Here is a 21,011-nt window from a genome sequence, read left to right on the forward strand (position 1 = left end):
TATGTTCTTACCTAGACACACACACATACACATGCATTTTAGTATGGCTAAGTGCTTCGCCATGCATTTTGCAATATTTGCCTTTGTTTGCCATCTAAACCTTAAGCTATGTACATACACAGTGTATAAACATACTTTTGTAAATAAGTATGCATGTGTGTGTTTGTATATGGCTCCCTCGGTCCATTCATGTCTCGACCACAAACGTGCATTTGCAAGGATATTACTTCATTACTGTGTATTCATGATTGCGCTTAATGTCCTCCGCTTGTGTTTGCTTTGGTTGAAGTGAGGTTCACTTGCAGCGATTGCTGTGTATATTGATTTTATCGACTACAACGACAAATACATACAGGAATATTTGCAAATGGCAACTCATATGTAGCATATGCAATAGCTTTTATTTGAATTTGTCACAAGGAGATCATTTTCCTTGTGGAGTATGTGTTTCTTAGTGATATAGACATTTATTTGTTTGTTATTGTTGTTGCAATTTATAAAATTTTGCCAAAATAGTCATAGTCGTTAGCCGGCATAATGTTTACAGCATGAAAGCTAAGGATGAAGTTATAAAACAGGCGCTTATATAATATTAAGAGGCAAATTCAAGGTAAGAGAGCACAGAGTGAAGAAAACAAGTAAACAGCATTCGTAGTGTAACTATATAAATTTATCAGTAAAAATATATTTTTGAGTTTGGAACTCTCTATAAAAGTACAAATTTCAAAATAATACGTTTTTTATGTAAAAATTTTAATCACTGAAAGTGATTAAGAGAGTTCTGCATTGACCGAAACAAATGGTAGTCCAATGGTGCACGGTAAGGGCTATATGGCCGAGTCATCAAAAATTTGTTTGCTCTAGTGTTGCCCACATCGAAGGCGGAGCCCTTTTTGTTAATCTGGCCGTTTTTTTCGATTATTTTCTTCAATTTTATCAGTTATTGACAGTAAAATGTACTCGTAGAATCAATCGTTCGACCAGGCTGGAGCAGCTTATAGTGGATGATTCCTTTCCAATCCCACCAAACACTCAGCATAACCTTTCGAGGCGTCAATCCTGGCTTTGCGACCATTTGTTGAGCTTCACCACGCTTGGACCATGATCTTTTTCGCACATTATTGTTGTATTTGATCCACTTTTCGTCTCCTGTTACCATTCGCTTCAGAAATGGTTCGATTTCATTTCGTTTCAGCAAAGAATCGCAGATGTTAATTCGGTCCATTAAATTTTTCACAGACAATTCATATGGTACCCAAACATCGAGTTTCTTTTTGTAGCCAGCCTTTTTTATATGGTTCAAAACCATTTGATGATGAATGTTAAGTTCCTGTGCGATATCGTGGTTGCTTATGTGACGGTCCTGGTCAATCTGTTCCATAATTTCATCGACTTTTTCAAGGGTAAGCCAATCGCAACGGCATCTATTGACAAAATAAAAATGTAACCTTTTCCCTAACAACTTTTGTATTTACAACTTCTTCACATAATTTCAGAATTTATGTGAAAAACTCAAATAACATCGTTTTTTTTTATTTTTATCTTAATAAAAAATCATTCATTAAGTTTTGTGTAAGATTACCTTCTTATGCCCCAAACTTATTGTATTTTTATTAAAGGTGTTAAGTAGGAAATCTTATTTTGACCAAGAATCAAGAATAAACCCTTGTTTTGAATAAAATATTCTGAAGTCAAAATTTCAGGTCTTTTCAACAACGTTTCTAAGAAATTTTACACTAACGGGTGATTTTTTTGAGGTTAGGATTTTCATGCATTAGTATTTGACAGATCACGTGGGATTTCAGACATGGTGTCAAAGAGAAAGATGCTCAGTATGCTTTGACATTTCATCATGAATAGACTTACTAACGAGCAACGCTTGCAAATCATTGAATTTTATTACCAAAATCAGTGTTCGGTTCGAAATGTGTTTATCGACAAATTTTGTTCAGCGATGAGGCTCATTTCTGGTTGAATGGCTACGTAAATAAGCAAAATTGCCGCATTTGGGGTGAAGAGCAACCAGAAGCCGTTCAAGAACTGCCCATGCATCCCGAAAAATGCACTGTTTGGTGTGGTTTGTACGCTGGTGGAATCATTGGACCGTATTTTTTCAAAGATGCTGTTGGACGCAACGTTACGGTGAATGGCGATCGCTATCGTTCGATGCTAACAAACTTTTTGTTGCCAAAAATGGAAGAACTGAACTTGGTTGACATGTGGTTTCAACAAGATGGCGCTACATGCCACACAGCTCGCGATTCTATGGCCATTTTGAGGAAAACTTCGGACAACAATTCATCTCAAGAAATGGACCCGTAAGTTGGCCACCAAGATCATGCGATTTAACGCCTTTAGACTATTTTTTGTGGGGCTACGTCAAGTCTAAAGTCTACAGAAATAAGCCAGCAACTATTCCAGCTTTGGAAGACAACATTTCCGAAGAAATTCGGGCTATTCCGGCCGAAATGCTCGAAAAAGTTGCCCAAAATTGGACTTTCCGAATGGACCACCTAAGACGCAGCCGCGGTCAACATTTAAATGAAATTATCTTCAAAAAGTAAATGTCATGAACCAATCTAACGTTTCAAATAAAGAACCGATGAGATTTTGCAAATTTTATGCGTTTTTTTTTTTAAAAAAGTTATCAAGCTCTTAAAAAATCACCCTTACATCGTGTTTTTTCTGTTTTCAAAAATTATCTACCTTGGTGTATATCGAGATACAAACATGCCTAGGTCAATGGTTCATAAACGTAAAATAAGCGCTTGCGATTTTATTACTGAACTAATTATGCCAGTTGATTATTCGATTCGCCCACCTCCCTTCTCCTATTCAAAATCTCTAAAATCTTGTTCTTCCAATAAAAGTGTTTATTTCTCAAATATTTGCAGAAAAGTAAACATTTCAAACTAATTTCAATAAATATTTTGCATAGAAATATGAAAAAAATTAATGTGTACATATATTTGTGCGTTTGTACAAATGTTGCTATGCGACAATCAAACTTTACAGCTAACAACTTAAAAAACGTCTCATGCACAATTTAACACAAAACTTTTTCAAGTTCGCTACTTTCAATTGACTCTTGTTGTTTTCTTTGCTTTTGCTCTGCGTTTATTAATTTTCCCACTTAGCTTCGTGCACTTGCGTAAATACGCGCAAATGAATACAGTCGCTTTATTATGACTTTTATTTTTATTTTTATTTTTATTTTGTTGTATGGCAAACACTTTTCTAAAATTTTCTCGCCTTATTTGTTATTTCGTAATTATTTACTCTTGTCATTAGGGAGTCTTTCCACTTTCGTAACTTTTAAGTGGTTGACAAACGTTGACTGAATGCATATTTTATATATAAAGTGAAGGGAATTTAGCAACCCGGGGAGAAAGAAGCGTACAGGAGTATTTGTTAGCACTTTAGCCGAAGGATATGCTTTTGCTTGAAGCACAAGCGTAGCATTTTTCACCACCAACCGTCAATGCCATCGAAAGCTGTTTGATTGTGTCTGCTTAGCAGCCCGGAGTCCGTTAAGTGTCATCCTTTCTTCTTTTATTTTCTTCATTTTTTACAAACAACGGCATTTTCGCACTTTTTGTGCGTTTATTGCCCGCTACAACGCTTGACCGCGCTGCGTTGAATTAAATTTTGGCCTTTGAGTAACGATTATATTTTTTATTTAACTTCTTTTTATTTTCTTTGAAACAAAAGTATCACTTATTGGGGTGCATAGAAGGTCAATCGATAACTTGTCTATCGGTTACTGTCAAAGCCAGTGTTTAAAAATAATTTGTTTATATTTTTATGCTAAATCTTTAAACTGACACAAATTTCAACAGCGCGCTATCTAGCGGAAGCTTTAAAATAAGAAACTTCAAATATGAAATCGTTGACCTAAGAAACAGTAGTATCTAATAAACATCCAGGAAGAGTTCCTTATTTGATTGAGTCAATAAATTTTTGCGCAGGATCACCCACCATAACTATGAATGAGAAAAAAACTTGTTTAGGAGACTTGATTCCAAGACCAATTTTGATGAAGAAATTCTTGATTCCAAATGTAGCAAAGTGGAATGTTGGGTATTGACTGATTTTGGGGTTTCACTAAAGATTCTGGTGTCAGATAACAATGCTTTGGAGTATTTAAAAATTAAATTATATGTCGATTTAAGTGGCTGTCGGAAAAACGCGATTTTTGTGAACCAAGGAAGGAACTATGGCGTTTTTCGAGCTTAAAAAATCATCGAGCCCCTCTCAAAAATGGTTTTTATGGCGTTTAATGGCAACTGTTAGTCGAATTAATTGGATGTACACATTTTTGATTTGGCATAAGCTAAGCTTTTGCTTTCTACGGCTAAGAGTGTGCGAGAGAAGGTAGTCTGCCGAATTTCGTTAGTCAGCTGAGACATTCTACGACCATTTTACGGATAACCTTAAAGCCTTCACACTATAAAAGGAGCATAACACTCTCATAAATTCACAATAGCCTAACAAACCGTAAATATTTACTTTGGAAGAACAACAAGCACATAAAAACACCAAACAAGGACAGATGTCACAGCTTAGGCTCAATTCGACGAAAAACTCCAACTTGCACATTAGAGATTATAAATTAATTTCCATAATCTTATTTTTTATTTCTAATTACTGACAAATTTTGTTTTCCTCAAAACAAGTAGTCCAGCAATCTGTCCTAAAAACTTATTTTGCGCAAAAGTTTGCCTGCAAAATAAACTCGGGGGAAATTTTAATAAAATCGCGATCTTAAAAGCTAAACTAAAACAAAAACAGCGCAGAATATTAATTCGACTTTCCATTGATATGCAAAAGAAATTAATCTCTCACAGCAGTCATAAACTTGGAAGCAAAGTTTCCTTCAAGGACAGCTAAACAATTATACTGAGCAGAAAATTATGATCAAACTTTTTGGGCGAAAATAAAAAGTACTTGGCCGTACACGCGTTTTAGTATAGTTTTTCAGTTCCGAAAGTTTTAATTGCAATTTTCTAATCAAACTTTCTTTATTTCTGCAAGTGATAGCGTTTACTATAACTGCCAAGAATTGAAGACAGCGAGCGCATATTTAATTGCTGTTTTTGCTTAAATGCTGATTTTCTTAAAAGCTTTTAAGACAAACAAAAATTAGAGAGTATTGCCATATATTTTTATTTAAAAATATATATATTTAAAACTTTAGATTAGGAAAGCGTATTAACGAAAAAAATATACTTGATGAGGTTGCCACCTTAATTATTGTTTTTTTTAATAAATAATTTTAAAGTTGCCATCTTATTACCTAAATTGAATTTAAACGTTAACTTTTTAATGTCGAGTTAAATAATAATTTCAAGAGTGTTGCCACTCTATAAAACAATATAATTTTTTTAAATAAAAAACCGGTTTCACTATACAACATGCATATTTATTATTAAAATAAAGTTATTTTATGACGTTGCCACCTGATTTGAAATAAGTGCAATGGCGTTGCCACACTTAATATAGTTATATTTCTCTAAAACTTCAGCGAAAGCTTTATATGATTGAAATATTAATTTTTATTTTTCAAAAATATTTATTTTTAAAGTTGCCACCTACATGCAAAAGTAAAATTCATGTGTTGCCATACTTAAAAAATAATGTAACTCGCAACTGGTAAAATCAAAAATAATATTAAAAGTCTGTGTTTAAAAAATATGAATTTATAAAGTTGCCAGATGATTTCAATTATATGAAATGGTATTACCATACTTCACATAGTTATATGTACATATATCTCTAAAAGTTCAATAAAAGCTTTATGTGCTTGAAAGAAGATTGTTTCGAAAATAATAATTTTTAAAGTTGCCACCTGCACGGAAAAGTATGAATCATGTGTTGCCACACTTAATAAAAATAAATTCTCGCATATTGGTAAAATGTAAAAGAATGTGAAATTACTGTTTAACAAATATTAATTTATGAAGTTGCCAGACGAATTGAAATACATATAAGAAATGGCGTTACCATACCTAACAGAGTTATATATTTCTAAAAGTTCAATGCCTAATGTGTTTGAAAAAAGTTTGTTTAAAAAATATTAATTTAAGAAGTTGCCACCTGAATTATATAATGATAATTTATATTAACATTTAGCGTACGATTCTCATTAAACAACTGGTCTGTTTTAATCTTCCCTCCTGTCAATCGATACACAAGCTTATCTTAAATTTCGATAAACCGCAATTCCTTCGCGGCAAAACGTCGGTAGCCAGCTGACGTCAACCAGCCAAGTGTGCTCATTGAACTGTGCAGACCATATCATAAAACAAATAAAGTCGTATATGTAGAAGAATAAAGGCGCAGACTATAAGAAAGCTTGAGACGTAAAGAGGAGTAAAGAAAAAATTAAGTAAACACATTTATTTATCGAGAACAAATAAACGAAATCACACAAAGTGAATTGAAAGTGCATCAAACAAAAATAATTACAATGCCAACAATACTGATAAGGCAGCCAGACAGTGAGGGTACGATAAGGCAGACTGACTGACTTTAATCTGATGCGACAAATTACAAAAGACATTTGGCAGAGCTTTGCGTGGCTATTGATTGAGTCGAAGAAACCACAGACATTCGAACTTATCGATATAATACGCACAAAAGAATTAGTTGATAAATTATTTATATAAGTACTCGTACACATTTAAGTTTATTTCTCTACACGCAATTCACTGACTTTAATTGATAAAAGACGAAGTAAGAAAGGCAAAAGCGAGTCTGTAATTTTTGAGTAAAATTCAAGAGTTTTTGATTTAAAATTAGCTACATCGAAGCCACCCTGAAGAAAATTCTATATTTATATGTACTAACTTCATGTTCACCGCTAAAATATTTATTATATTTAAAAATTTTATTTGTTCCTCTTACAACATTTCTTCGATGAAAATTGTCCCTAGTCAGTGTATATGTTAAGGTGATTGCTATTTGGGTCAACTGCAATCTACGGCTATCAAAAAAGAGATTTTTTGTGAAGCTATTCGTCTCCGACAATAGCTTTTAGACATCCATAGAGCCTATCAACTTCATCGTAAAAAATTATGAATGAGAGTCTGAGGTTATTTCAATAAAAACGTATGTTATTTGTATCGGAAATATGTAGAACAATATTTTTGCAACTTGACTAATTATATTTAGCTGAGTCACACACCCATTACTTATTTTGATCGTATTTGAACGTAATTTTTCTCTTGTGTTATAACTGATTACAACAAATAGTCATTAATTCTCCATTATATATGTATATACCTGTGCCGAGCTTTAGCCATATCTTCAACACCTGCCTAACGATTTTCAAGAACCATATCAAATTCGGATAAAACTGAATCACCGTAAGCCTTCCAGCCAATACGCTTTTCACTACCAGCTCTACTTATGACTAGTTCATCCTCTAGTCATAAATTCATGTTTGTTTATTTAAATTACACGTGCGTGATTTTGATACAATCTTTGCATAGCCTAAAAAAAATAATTTTAAAGAGAGAGTATTTGTAACTGGTAAGACACATACCTTTTCAGACTCACTTTAAATCCTTACTGTCATCTATGTATATAAATAAGTCATCCCTACCGTCTATCCCCACATATTAATATAATATATTTTCGGAAAAGAGCCGCGCCACTTGCCCATATCATAGCCGTAAAGCAGATTAAATATCCAATAATACTAAGCGTGTTGTACCCAGACCGCCCGGCTGTCCTTTCCAGCTAGTCGGTCGCAACTGACATTTTCGCATTAGTCTGCTTGAACAAATTTTAATTTAATTCGTTAAAGCACGCACAAAAACAACTACAAGTAGCGACCCTTGGTCCGCACAACTACAAGCAAACAGCCAAGTAACGCTTCAGACGACTTGCATATAAATAGAGAAGACAAGGCCTTTTACGAAAAGTGACAGCAGAAAATTGTAGAAAAATCCCAAATTGTACCGGCAGCATATTTAAATTTAAGCTTTCATGGTAGTGTTATGAATAGCATGGAGTACCTTAAAGCGGCGAGAAACAGATAAAAAGCAAAAAGCGGGCATAAAAGAGTCAAGGCTTTCGGGAAGTACCTACATAAGTAGCATAAAATTCGTTTGAGGCGTTGTAAGGCATAAGGCTGCTGATGACGAAGAAGGGTGAAACAAATCAAAACTGGCGGAAATAAATGGCAGGCATATATTATATGTGTAGATATATACTAATATATGTGTGTATGTATGAACAAATATGGATGCAAATCTGAAATTATTCACCAGCTTATGGTTGGTCATTTGGAATTAATGCTGTTGCGGTTCTTTATACAAATAGGGTTATGTTGAAGCCAAGGGGAGTAGAAAAAAAGTAATAATAAAGAATTTTTAAATCATTTTTTGTTGCGTATGTGATTTTGTAGTGAAGTAACTTTCCAATAAAATTAAAAAATAGCCCATTTAGGAGAATTTAGATATTGGTATGCCGCAAAAAATATCAATATCTTATATTTTTCAATAAATTAGTTAAAAGCAAGGCTATTTGCTGTAGAAACTTGATAACTTAAAGGGTTACATGAGTTTCTTCGAATAATTTAATAAAAAAAAATTCGACTTTTTGAAACCCGTAAATGCATGTAACCTTTTAAATGAAATTTAAATAAACTAAGCCTGATAACTGTCTACCACTCTTTTAAAAATCTAGAATTATGCCAGAAGACAATGGCTTTATGAAAATTATCTTGATGGAATAGCAATGAGAGTAAGGCCCTTAACTCTGAACCTTACGGCCTTAAGTAAAATGTTATGATACTTAGAGCTGAAAATGATGCACATTGCTTACATTTAGGGCATTTGAAAATATTAGACACGTCTATATGGATCTGACCCTCGCATTAAAGGTGACGTAGATTTTAGATTTTAAAATCTTACTGCTGCAGTGATCCTGGAAATGAATGAAACCTCACCGTAATTAAAAGTTAAAGAAGAGGGATATACCGAAGGGGGTAGAGAGAAAGCCTGCGCTAGAAAGAGAAATAGTGATAGGTACAGAGGTACAGAGCAAGAAAGAGAAAGAGAAATGGAGATGAACAGTGAGATTAAAAAGTGCACACATTTACAATGGCACCCAAGCAATCTTAGCTATTTATTTTTTCGATAGAGTCAACTTGTCTCTAAAAATTTTCGCCGTTAATAAGCCACAAAACCAATCAGCTGTAAAAACCTTCCAGAAGTAAAACCATAGAAGTCCTAAAAACATCATCTAAAGTCGTTTTTTTTTTTTAAACCCGACTTTCTGAGAGGTGTCCGCTCATGTCGATGGCTGGCACTGTATGCCTGAAAAACTATTTATGTATCGAGTTTGTCTACGAAGTATTTATTTTTAATTTAATGGACACTTACAAATTTCCGATTGAGTAGGATTGCTTTTCTATCTATTCATCAATTAGGCAATTCACAAGGTGTCGTAAGGTGTCATATCGTCATATTGTCATATTTTTTTATGACTGTCATAACAACACTGTTGTTGTTTCACATGCAAAATTAAAATATGACTGATACAACACTGCGTGGTATGTTTCTTGAGTTCGCTATTCGATCAGCTGTATTTGTTTACATTCTTATTATTGGCGTTTACTCGTAAGTGTTTGAAATAAAAAAATTGAATAAATTTCGTTTTAATATGGAAGGAAACCACGATATTCAGGTAAATTAAATTGAATATAAATGAAATATGAAAATATTTTGATGTTTATGTGGTTGCAAATGATTTTATTGCAGTGTAAACCAAAACGCCGCCGTTTCAACCCGGTGCATAAGTGGAATGCGGCAGAAGAGAAAGCGCTTGTGGAGTTCCTGATGGAAAATAGAAGTTTCGAGGTTTGTCATTTTAATTAAAAAAAAATAAAAAAATTCAAATATGTTTTTTTTTTTAAGAAACCAACGGCTCAAAGTTTTTATGGTCGTTTCATCCAAGACACGCAGCTGACGGTAGAGTGGAAAGCAGTGCGCGCAAAAGTACGCAATATGCGCACTAATTATAATAAAGCAAAGGAGTGGGAAGGGTCGACAGGCGCAGGAAGTATGGAAGGCGACACCATAAAAAGTAAATTCTTTTAAGGAAATCTCTTTTTTTTAATTGTGACCATTATTTTTTTCTATAGATACTTTAAGAAAAATGTGTTTTTTCTATGAACAGCTGGATGATATTTTCGGCAGCAGATTAAATTGTTCTGCAGTAGTGGAAGACAGTTTGGTGTTAGAAAGCGATTCTACAAGTCCATCGGGAGCAGAATGTGTGGTTGAAGCGGGCAGTTCAGTTGAAGCTGAAGAAATACAAAGTCCTGCGTTGAACGACAATGTATGCACTCGAAGGCAGAAAGGAATATATTCCAAAACTGCCTTGTCAGATATTTTGCAGGTTCATGGCGAGATCGCAGAAATAAGAAAGCAAAAGCTTAAGATGGATGTTGCAGCAAGGGAAAGGGAAATGTTAATCAAAGAAAAAGAATTAGAAATAAAAGAAAAAGAAATAGAATTAAAAAAAAGAGAAATTAATGACAAACTAGAAATTGAAAAAATGAAATTACAAATGCAGGAGAGGTTGGCAATGGAAGAGCTTAGGCTCAAATATAAATAATTTTACAATGTACTACATTTTTAGTTCACTTTTGATATGAATTTATTTTTATTATTATGTGTTTTTTTATGTTTTAAATGAAGTTTTTATGTTATAAGTTTTTTTGTGATATTAACAGTTAGTGCCTTTTGAAGACTACGATGTAAATGTACCTAACCCAAAATAAAAGAACCAAAATGAAAAATATAGTTGGATTATAATTAAGCAAAATTAATCATGCATTTTTATTAACTTGTATGATTAAAGAACAAATGCATATACATATGTGTATAAGTATTAAATATTTTGATTTTGTATATAACGAAGCAAACAATTCCTCATATTATTTTCTGATGATAAAGGGAATTGAGGCATCAAAACTTCATTGCTGTTTTCATTATCTATATCGAAACTGATTAACATGTTGTGAAGAATACAACACACCATAATCCAGTCATTGCATTCCTTCTTATTTGACGTTGAAAGCATTCTAAATTTAAGCTCCTTTAAACTACCGAATTTCTCTTTCAAAAGACCAAAACAATTCTCAATTCGTACACGGTATTTGGAAAAATACGCGTTGAATAAATCCCTTTCTTCTTTTCTATGTTCAACACTGTTTTGTCGGAAGGGCGTTATTAAATATGGTTTCAGTGGATAGGCACTATCTCCCGCGACCCACTGTGATGTCGACAAGAATCGTTCCGGATGCTTTGCTAGTGAACAATTTGAAAATATTTTCGCGTCATGTACACTGCCTGGGAAACCAATCGTCACCTGTCTTATGCGCAATTTATAGTCACAAATCGCTTGTAGTTTTACAGAATATTGACGTTTGCGCGAATAGTAAATTTCATGCTGCATAACTGGTGCTTCAGCTAATTTTATTTCGGAACCATCGATGTAACCCACACACCCTGGCATTTCTTTCCCAGTTGCGGACACAATTTCCAGTCTTTCTCTTTCATTGGGCCAGTATAAAAACTCATTTTTTAATCGCAGTATGGCTTTAAAAATTCGTTGCGTTACATTTTTAATAGTGCCTCCATCACCCACACCAAATAAGGAAGCCACTTTGCGAACAGATTGTCCATCGCCGGAAGATCCCAACCGATACAGCACTATTTTGAGTTGCAGTTCGATTGGAAGTTGTGAAGCACTTGAACTTGTCTTAAAAACAGCGTCATTTTTAATTAATTCTAAGATACGTTCGCATTCCTCCGGGCGAACACGAAGCATCTGATTGAATCTGCTTTCGTCAAGATTCCTTAGCACATTTCGCTGCCAACTGGAACATTTTGGTAAGCCGAAATGAACGCTTCTTCTGTTGTTCAGCAAACAGCTCATGCTGATCAAAAAACTTTCAATAGCTTCGTCTTCTTCGTCACCTGGCAAAGTAAAGTAAATAAATATTTGTATTTAATGAAGAAATGTATGCAAATACTCACTTGATTCAACTCCTAATAGAGCCAATGCATGATTTTCACATAAAGAAGCTATAATTTTATTTTTCTGACTTTCTTGTGGCATTTCTGTCTTCTTAATTTTTCACTATCAGCTGATTAAGTGTAGAAATATGACAAAATATGACATACAACAGTTAAGGGTGCTCACAAGTGTCGTATTTTTTAAGAATATTAAATATGACATAAGACATACAACAAAGCTTGTGAATTGCCTAAATATCTCTCAAATATTATATATATGTATCTATATATACATACTTATATAACAAAGGATAGAAAGACCTTTAATCAGAAAGCAAATTATAATTTACGTTTCATCTTTATAAAATCAAGATCCTTTAAGCTTAACGACAAGCCAAATAGTTTGAATTCTAACAAACAAGATTTTTTATTACACAAATTACAATAGAGGAACGAAATCCCCTTTTAAAATGCTACATCACATTATAGTTATATAGCACCTCATCAAAGCATATAGCCATTTTATTACCCTCGTATATAATATGAATATAATATCCCCATTCCATAAAGTGAACCCATTTACATAGTGTCTGTTGTGAAGTAACGAATTTTCATGCAAATAAAACCGCGGTGAAGAAGCCTGAAAGGTTTATGCGCTCGCAGAATGGTAGACCAAAAACAAAAACCAAAAAATTCTTAGCAGCCGACGCGACTGGGCGCCGCAGCACTCATAGTTGTAAAAGCGCTGAAAGGATACACACTTGAAAACACCGCCGACGCCAGTCAGACGGACGCCAGCAAAGTGCGACGCACCACGAAGCAGGGCAACAACGCCATGGCAGCCAGCAGCCACTCAACAGCAGCGGTGAAGTAGCAAAAGCAATGCAAAAAAGTTGCGCTACAAAATGGAAAACGCAGCGTCTAAAGCGCTACCTAGCAAATGTGCGGGCATCGCACACGCCTTGGCGACTTGCCACATACACAGCGCCTTGCTACACCACACACACACACACCGCTTGGTTGTTGCCTGCGTGTCACCGCTAAGCGCTAGTTGATGATGTATAGCCGAAAAATAAGCGTGATAAAAGTAGTTAGAAGAAGTAAGGCAGCAATAGGTGCGGGTATAACCGAATTTTGTTTTATAATCTTGCAGATGAAAAGGAGTAAAGCCAAGGAAGTGGCTTCAGGTACAAAAGGCTTGTTGGTTATTTGGGGTCCAGGGCGAGTTTTTAACAGATTTTATTCATTCTCACTCACATATGTACATATTGGGCGATATATGCGGTATAAAGTCACACAGGAGTTCGAAATCCTTTATATTCTATATTGTCTGTATAACCTTATATCTACATATGTCGCTTAGTTTTAGGGATTTATACAACCTTTAGGTGACCAAAATTATTATACTCTGTAGCAACATGTTGCAAGAGTATAAAAACGCGTGAACACACCCACAAGCCTTGCCAGCAGACAGTAGAGCCTTTTAAACCTCACCATTAAATTACAATATGTTTTCGTTAAATTTTTCTATATTTGCTTATGCCACATTTGCGGCGTGTTATTTGTCTTTCGACGCGAGTTTTTTGTTGTCGCTTAGTTGTGATCTCATTTTGATTAACGCAAATAAAGTTTTTGCGGTGCTTGTGGCGGTCAGCGAACAAAGCAGTTCCAGTTTGACGTGCGCGAGTTTAAAAAAAGTGTCAAAAAGAATTATAAAGATAAAAAGTTGAAAAAAAAAATGAAACAAAAATTTGAAAAAAAAAATTTAAAAAAAGTTGAAAAAATGTGCAAATCCGGCGTGAAAATGTGAAAACTATGCTTTAAACTGCTAAAGAAAAATTATTGAATTTTTTAAATCAGTTTTATTGTTGCTGAAGTGCGATGTCGAAGGTTACTTGCTGGCTGCTGTCGGTGCTGCAGCTGCAGCCCGTACTAAAGGTTGCGTATACGCCACGTGCACTGCCATTGAAACGCCTGTTATGAGTTATTATTTGCGCGTAAAGCCGCATTAATACCATTTTTTGTGCTTTTATGTATGTGTGTATGTGTGTGTGTGTTAACACACTCAATAATCATGGCTTAAAGCATTACATGCTTGTCACATATCAGCGTTATTTGCCTGGCATATACACAAGGCGTTGCGCACAATTTTAATGAGCAATGTTGCAGCAAGCAAGCGTATAACTGTATATATGCAGCATTTATAAGTGCTCTGTGGAATATTTTTTTGTATATGTATATATGTATACGATATATTTACGCTGCATATATTTATAAATGCGCTTAATTGCAGCGCCCACTACTTAACAAGCGTCATACAGAAAATAATCACATTAAATCCGCGAGTATTTAAAATTTGTTGAAATACCGTTGTAATCAGTGGAAATTACACATATATACGTCAATAATAATTCAACTGTCATTGACGTGCGCGGCATAATTACAATATTTAATATAAATATTACAGAAATTATTTATTCAAGCGTATTCTCTGTCGATATCTCTGTATTTATGCGCATTTAATATACCTTTATTACAGTGAATATTACGCATTTAACCCGCTAACCTAACATTAACACGATGATATATCATACGTTCATACTCATTAATTTGCTCATTTTATAATTAATCTATATGGATTAAGCCTTCTGTTTTCAATTACTGTTCGTATTACATAATATTTGATATTTGTTTGAATACGTAAATAATTATGAACTTATGTAACAACAATTTTAAATAAATAACGTACGAATAGTGATCCGACGTTTTAATATCATTTTGTTTGGTAATGAAAGGTGAGCAGAATTTCAAGCTCAAAAAGTGTATTCAAGGGGCACAAAGTCACTCTAGCTGAATTTGCGTAACTGTATGTATTTTGCTATGTAACAGACGAGATATTTTTGACAAGAGACTAAGTTAGGTTAGCTTAAGTTAAATGTCTAATATCTAAGCGTGGTGGGCGATCATGTTGTGTACAGTCTTTTGTGAAGCCATACGCAAAAGTCCTATAGTTGGATATCAGCTATCGGCAAAAACGCCCTGAACCTATCAAAACCTTCTTAGATGATTTATTTCTATTTCGCCTAGATGACAGGATAACTTCCTCCTAGAAATGTATGAAGAGCAATTAAGATATTTTTAGTAATTTGAAAACATTAAACCATGAAAGCTGAAATATATTTTATTTTTCAATCATAAAAATAACTCAAACTAAAAACTGGGCCGAAGCAACAAGTCCACGAACTCTGCCAAAAATCCAATTTTCAGGTTTTTTTCTATGTCCAAGTTCTATGTTGAGGTGTTAATTAAAACAGATGTTTTTTTTCACTAAGACGTTCTTCTATGGAGTTAAACTGCCAGCGCGGGTGCTGCTTTTCTCCGATGGGTCACCAGAAATGGCGTAAAATATTTTTTGTCCAAAAATTTCAGAATTTCTTTGCAAGTAGTGTATGTTGGCAACAGTATACATTTCTAATAAAATATTTCAATTTTTAAATGAGAAAAAATTGTTGATAAAAGACTGTTTTTACCCGAAAAATTCTATGTAACCTCCTGAGATATTTAAAAATGGTTACTGTTGAAGCCCCAGAAACCGAAAATGGCGCATACGATGCCTATAGCTTACTCTTTACTGACAGAATCCTTTTTTAATGTATTTATATACGTCAAAACTATAAATAACCACACCTAACTATCAACTTCATTGTATGCAGTGGTTTTTCATGAATAATATGAATAATTTATGGATTTTCATCGCACCAAAATCGAAAGTTTTGTTTATTTACCGCAGCATTCAGATGAAAGTGAGGCACATCAGAGATGGTTTTCTTAAAACAATCGTTATCGTTTTCAAGTTGTCCCAAAGCAAAATTAGAGCATCCACGGCATCTACGATGGTGCAATGGTTTCAATCTTGAATAAGAACAATTTATACGTTTGCAATCCCAAATCCTGTCTCAATATCTGCCAAGTTATGGTTTGAGAAGGCCCAAGCTCTGAAGAATGTCTTTAAATCCACAAATTTCGGTCTTCGGACCAATTTGCTTAAAGGGCAGCAATATTTTCATTATTTGAAGGTACTTGAACAATATGTTAAAAATATATACTCTCAAAATTTTCAATAATTCGAGGAATAGCGAGTACAGGTGAACCATTATTGCGACCGTGAAAAGCAAAAGCGCACGAAAAGTAGCAAATGGGGAACGATTATTTTGAAAAAAATTATATGTAAAAATTGTTCTTGCGTATATCTTTCTATGATGAAATTGTAAACATTGCTGTATACAATAGAAAAAATGTACAGATCCTGATATATTAATAAAAGGCTGAAACGACACTCAGAAATCATAACAACCCTATTGGAAAAACTGGTATTAATAAAATTATACGAAAGTACGTTCTCGAGTATACATGAACAATGTCAAAAAATAATAGAAAAAGCACAGCCGAGCCCTTTACCTGCCCCTAAGATATGCTATATTGTGCTTCCCATCAAATGTTCCTACTGCAAAATATATTTCTATAATATACGCTATTATTCTTAAATGTAATACACATAGCTTATGTTTGCCTTGCAGCTTTATTACAATACTGCGATAGAATATTGCAGAAAGTAACTTAAGAAATGAACAGCCACAAGTAATCCTAGCAAATATCTTGTTGAAGAGTGCTTATTATGTCTAAAAATTTATTTTACTTGACGCGCAAGAGTATTTCATTATTTTTAATAAATATTTCACTATATACCACAAGCTAATAAAATATTTACTCTTTTCTTATATCTACATGAAATCGCTTTGAAAATATTTTGTTGCAACAAAAAACCGCGCAAACCACCATAACAGTTATTAAATATTTATAAACAAATGAAGCTGCTAGAAGTTCATCTTCTTGTAATTTTATGTTGCGCTTTTCTGTGTGTGTTGAAACACATTCACTTAATGTTGGCTGAGCAACAGTGCGTATACGTAACACAAAAATATGATAATGTGTGCTTTTTTGCTTTTTACATACAAGCAGGCGCCACTGCTTCATATTTCAACTATACATATACAAGCATAAATATATGTTTGTTTGTAGTTACGTACGCTTCTGTTTGCCACGAGTTTACATGCGGCCGCGACCGCTTGTGGTCTCCCAGCATGCATACATAATGAGTGTGTGGGCAAATTGTTTGTGAATAATATTTTTTCGCTGCCATCGCCTTGTAATACCAGTATATGTATGTATGTATCGATTTACTCGGTATCCCTTACCAACACGGTTATATTCCGCTCTGCTTATTTCACTTGTTTACTATTTTTTCTCGGCTTGTTTGCAATTTGCTCGCATTATATGTGTAGCAACGGCCGAGCAGCTGGCTGCTGGGTGGTATTGCGGCGCTTACAGGAAAACAGAGTATTAAATCAGGGAATAAATAATATGCGAAATCCACTGAGCGGCAAGCAAATTTTAATCCAATTCAATTTGTGGTTATTCATAAAATTCTATATAATACACATAAGTGCATATATAAGCCATAATCAACAACTTCCGCATGCGCACACACAAGCACACACAAAAAATTTATAAATATGCTGGTGTAGTAGTGTTTACGAAGTATTGTGGACTTTGTTCGCTTTTGGCCGTGTTTTTCTGTGCGCTTCATTAAGTCTACAAAGTTTTTCTGAGCGTGTGAGCGCACTATCACGCCCACCGCCACCACCGCAGTCGGTAGCCTATAGTTTATATAAGGACGCGCCTATTTTATAGGCTCTCAAATAAGCCGCCTACGCACTCTTTTCACCAGCTCTGGCACAGAACATACACTCTGCTTGTAACATTTAATTTCATTTGCCGCTTCATCAATAGTTGCGTGCGTGCGTGTATGTGTGTGCTCGCCTATGTGTGTATGTATGTACGTAAATAAATTTGCTTATATGTTTTCTCGGCTCGTTTGATTTTACACGCAGTAAAATATTTATTTACAGCCACTTAAATGGTAAAAAGTGTAAGCTGTTGCATACTTCAAGGCGCATTTTTTCGTTTTTCACATTTACATGGTTTTTACACTTCATGCTTACAATTTTATATAAATTTACGAAATTATACCGAGTTTTGTTATTAATTTTGACTTCTTTTTCTGTATTTTGCAGCTCGTCGGTGGCGAATTTGATATGGAATTAAATTTTGTGATACAAGATGCACAAAATATTAAACACATGCTAGAGCTGCTGGATCATTGTCCGCCAAATCTACAGGTAAGTGCTACACATTATGGTTTTTTTGAGTATAAACATGAGTACTATGTGTGAAAAACAGCTTGCCAATCTAAACCACTCTAAAGCCTATAAAAATGCTAAACTTTAAATGCTCTGATACATCCAAGTTCATAAACATTTGGAAATCTTATAGAATGATTTTCAAAGAAAGTTCATAAAATGATAAAATTTGTTACAATATATGTTGGTACATACTTTTTTCCTTTTTCTGTTTTTTTCCAATTTTCTGCATATCGTAAAAAATTTAAACTAGGTGGCAACCCTATCTAGATATTGCTGCCATAACAACAAACAACTTAAAATGCATTTTCTACATAGCCTTTTTATTTTCAAGTAATATTACTTTTTACTAGAAATGTAATTTATAACAGATGGCAACTCTACTTTTTGATATGCTACATTATTAAAAAAAATAACATTACATTGAAATACATTTTATTGTGACATGCAGTTTTTGTAATACTAATTCCTCACTTTTTTTTAATCTAAGTGGCAACTCTGCAAAAAAATTTGTCATACTTTCCTTTATTTTTATTCGAATGCAAATACATATGTATATTTTCTGTATATTCGTTTCATATAAAAAAGTGTTTGGCCGTTTCCAATTCTCTGTTTAATATAAAAAAATTATAAACAGGTGGCAACTATTTCAAAAAATTACTGCAATGAATAACTTAAAGTAACTGTTTCGAATTGACTTTTATTTTCAAATACTATTAAATATTTAAATTGTTATTTTTTTACACTAATGGCAACTCTACTTTTTTATATTCCACATTATTAAAGAAACCGTAAGTGGATAACATGCATATACATATGTATGTATATATTTCCAGCAGATTCATTCCATATAAGGAAAGTGATTTTCCGGTTTTTCCAATATTATACTTATTTAATATAAAAAATCTAAGATAGTTGGCAACCCGTTTTAGATATTTATGTTATATAAGGCTTACAATACCTCATCCATTCTTTAAATTGCAAGTAATATTAACATATTTGCAATTTTTTTTTTTCAAAAAAGTGGCAACTCTGGTTTTGATATTCCATATTATTATAAAGATGCTTACATTATGTTGCTTAAAATGTATAAGTAGTATTGATATATTTTAGAATTATTATTTTTTATAACAGGTGGCAACTCTATTTTTTAAATGCCATATTATTAGGAAAAGTTCACATTATGTTGCTTAAAATGTATACATAAGTTATATTAATATTTTTTAGAAATACAATTTTTTTAAAACAGATGGCAACTCTATATTTTATATGCCATATTATTAAAACAGCTCACATTGCGTTGCCTGAAATGTATCTTACTGTGGCAGAAACTTTTTGTAATACTAATTTTTTGTTATTTTTTTTTTTAATTTAGTTGGCAACTCTGCGAAAAATTTATTTGTCATTGACACTGTTTCAAGCAAATTGATTGAAAATTATGAAAGTTTTCACTAACTATATTATTATATACATATGTATATACTTACAACTTTTATTTGGGTACATTTGGCAACTCTATTTAATTTTTCTGAGGTTCTTGCAAACTTTAAATCTAGAATTCAAAACTGTTGGAACTTAACTACATATTACTTTGGACATAAAGGCATTTCAAGGAGCGAATGTTAGTTATCAACACAGTAACATTTTGTATTATTTCTGTATACATAAGGCATATATGTACATACATATGTATTCATATATAAATACATACATACAATGTATGCACATGTTGAAGTCAAAGGGGAAAAAATATGCAAAACCAGTTTTCCAGTAGGTAAAAATGTCAGAATCACGACTTTGAAAAAATATTAAAATTACTGCGCCGGCAGTACAATACGCAGGCACACCTCTCACGTACACAGTCCCACATACATGCAGGAAAGTATGTTACCTCGAAAAAAGTCAAAGTTACATGAGCACATCAAAATTTTCGACATGTCACCAGCGACGTCATTGTAAAAAGGTGTAAAGCTCACCGTAAAAAGTGCGTGTTTTTCTTCTTCTCCAGCGGAAGCGGCAAAGTGGTGAGCACGCAGCATAACTGTATTTCCGGCAATAAAGCGCTCACGCACAACTGCGCGGCTGGAAAAACTTAAATCACATTTATGCAACATAAAAGTAAAAGTTATTTATTTGTTACACACACTTTTTTCATATTCATTGTTTTTGTTGTTGTTCACCTGTGACGCTAATTTGTTATGCCAAACACGACACATTGACGCAAACGTGAGCGGCAAGCGCAAGTGTGCTAAAAAGCACTGTGTGTGTATGTGTATACGTGTATATGTATAGTTGTATGTACATATGTATGTATTTATATGTGTTTGTGGTGTTACTTTGGTCAAGGGGCAGCTAAGTTGCGCTCTCGGTGGTATGAGCAAATATAATTTACTACTTTCTTGTGCATTCGTTGGCCGTAAAAAGGATTTATTGTCACCGACGCTGCTGCTTGTTGCCCCGGCTGTAACCCCCGCTGCTGGATTTGTTAGCGCTCTCGATTTGCAAGCGTTGCAAGCATTGTTTTAACACACTTGCCACACTTGCCATTCGTGCCACGTTTACAATGTTTGTTGTTCCTGTTGTTGTTGTTGTCGACCATGTTTTATTGTTTTTGCCGTTATTACTTTTAACAAGCCCGGCCGTTGTTACTGCACCTTGACTTACCGTTAGTTAGGCAGCATGTTGCCTATCGCCTTGAACAAAATGTTCAAAAGTC

At 33.8% G+C, this 21,011-nt stretch overlaps 2 protein-coding genes and 1 pseudogene across 16 annotated transcripts in view; 2 read left to right on the forward strand and 1 right to left on the reverse strand.

The window, feature by feature from the left end:
- Positions 1-21,011, forward strand: part of LOC105223170 (neurobeachin) — a 569,805-nt gene that overhangs the window by 405,902 nt on the left and 142,892 nt on the right. For all 15 annotated transcript variants that reach the window (XM_049455300.1, XM_049455296.1, XM_049455295.1 and 12 more), the window contains one exon: positions 18,170-18,274. In XM_049455300.1, the coding sequence (XP_049311257.1) occupies positions 18,170-18,274 (105 nt within the window). The remainder of the gene's footprint in view (positions 1-18,169; positions 18,275-21,011) is intronic.
- Positions 9,439-10,435, forward strand: LOC125778324 (uncharacterized; annotated as a pseudogene).
- On the reverse strand, positions 9,953-12,294 carry LOC125778323 (uncharacterized). Its single transcript, XM_049455310.1, has 2 exons — positions 12,057-12,294; positions 9,953-11,996 (listed from the first exon to the last, which is right to left on the reverse strand). Exons 1-2 carry the CDS (start codon positions 12,136-12,138, stop codon positions 10,906-10,908), a joined length of 1,173 nt encoding a protein of 390 aa, XP_049311267.1. The 5' UTR covers positions 12,139-12,294; the 3' UTR covers positions 9,953-10,905.

Source organism: Bactrocera dorsalis, chromosome 4 (assembly GCF_023373825.1).
Source record: "Bactrocera dorsalis isolate Fly_Bdor chromosome 4, ASM2337382v1, whole genome shotgun sequence".
Lineage (NCBI taxonomy): Eukaryota > Metazoa > Arthropoda > Insecta > Diptera > Tephritidae > Bactrocera > Bactrocera dorsalis.

Coding starts and splice junctions, on each gene's coding strand:
- LOC125778323 (XM_049455310.1), bottom strand. CDS start 12,138: ATGCCACAAGAAAGTCAGAAAAATAAAATTATAGCTTCTTTATGTGAA. Junction 11,997..12,056: donor TCTATTAGGAGTTGAATCAA/GTGAGTATTTGC, acceptor TTACTTTGCCAG/GTGACGAAGAAGACGAAGCT.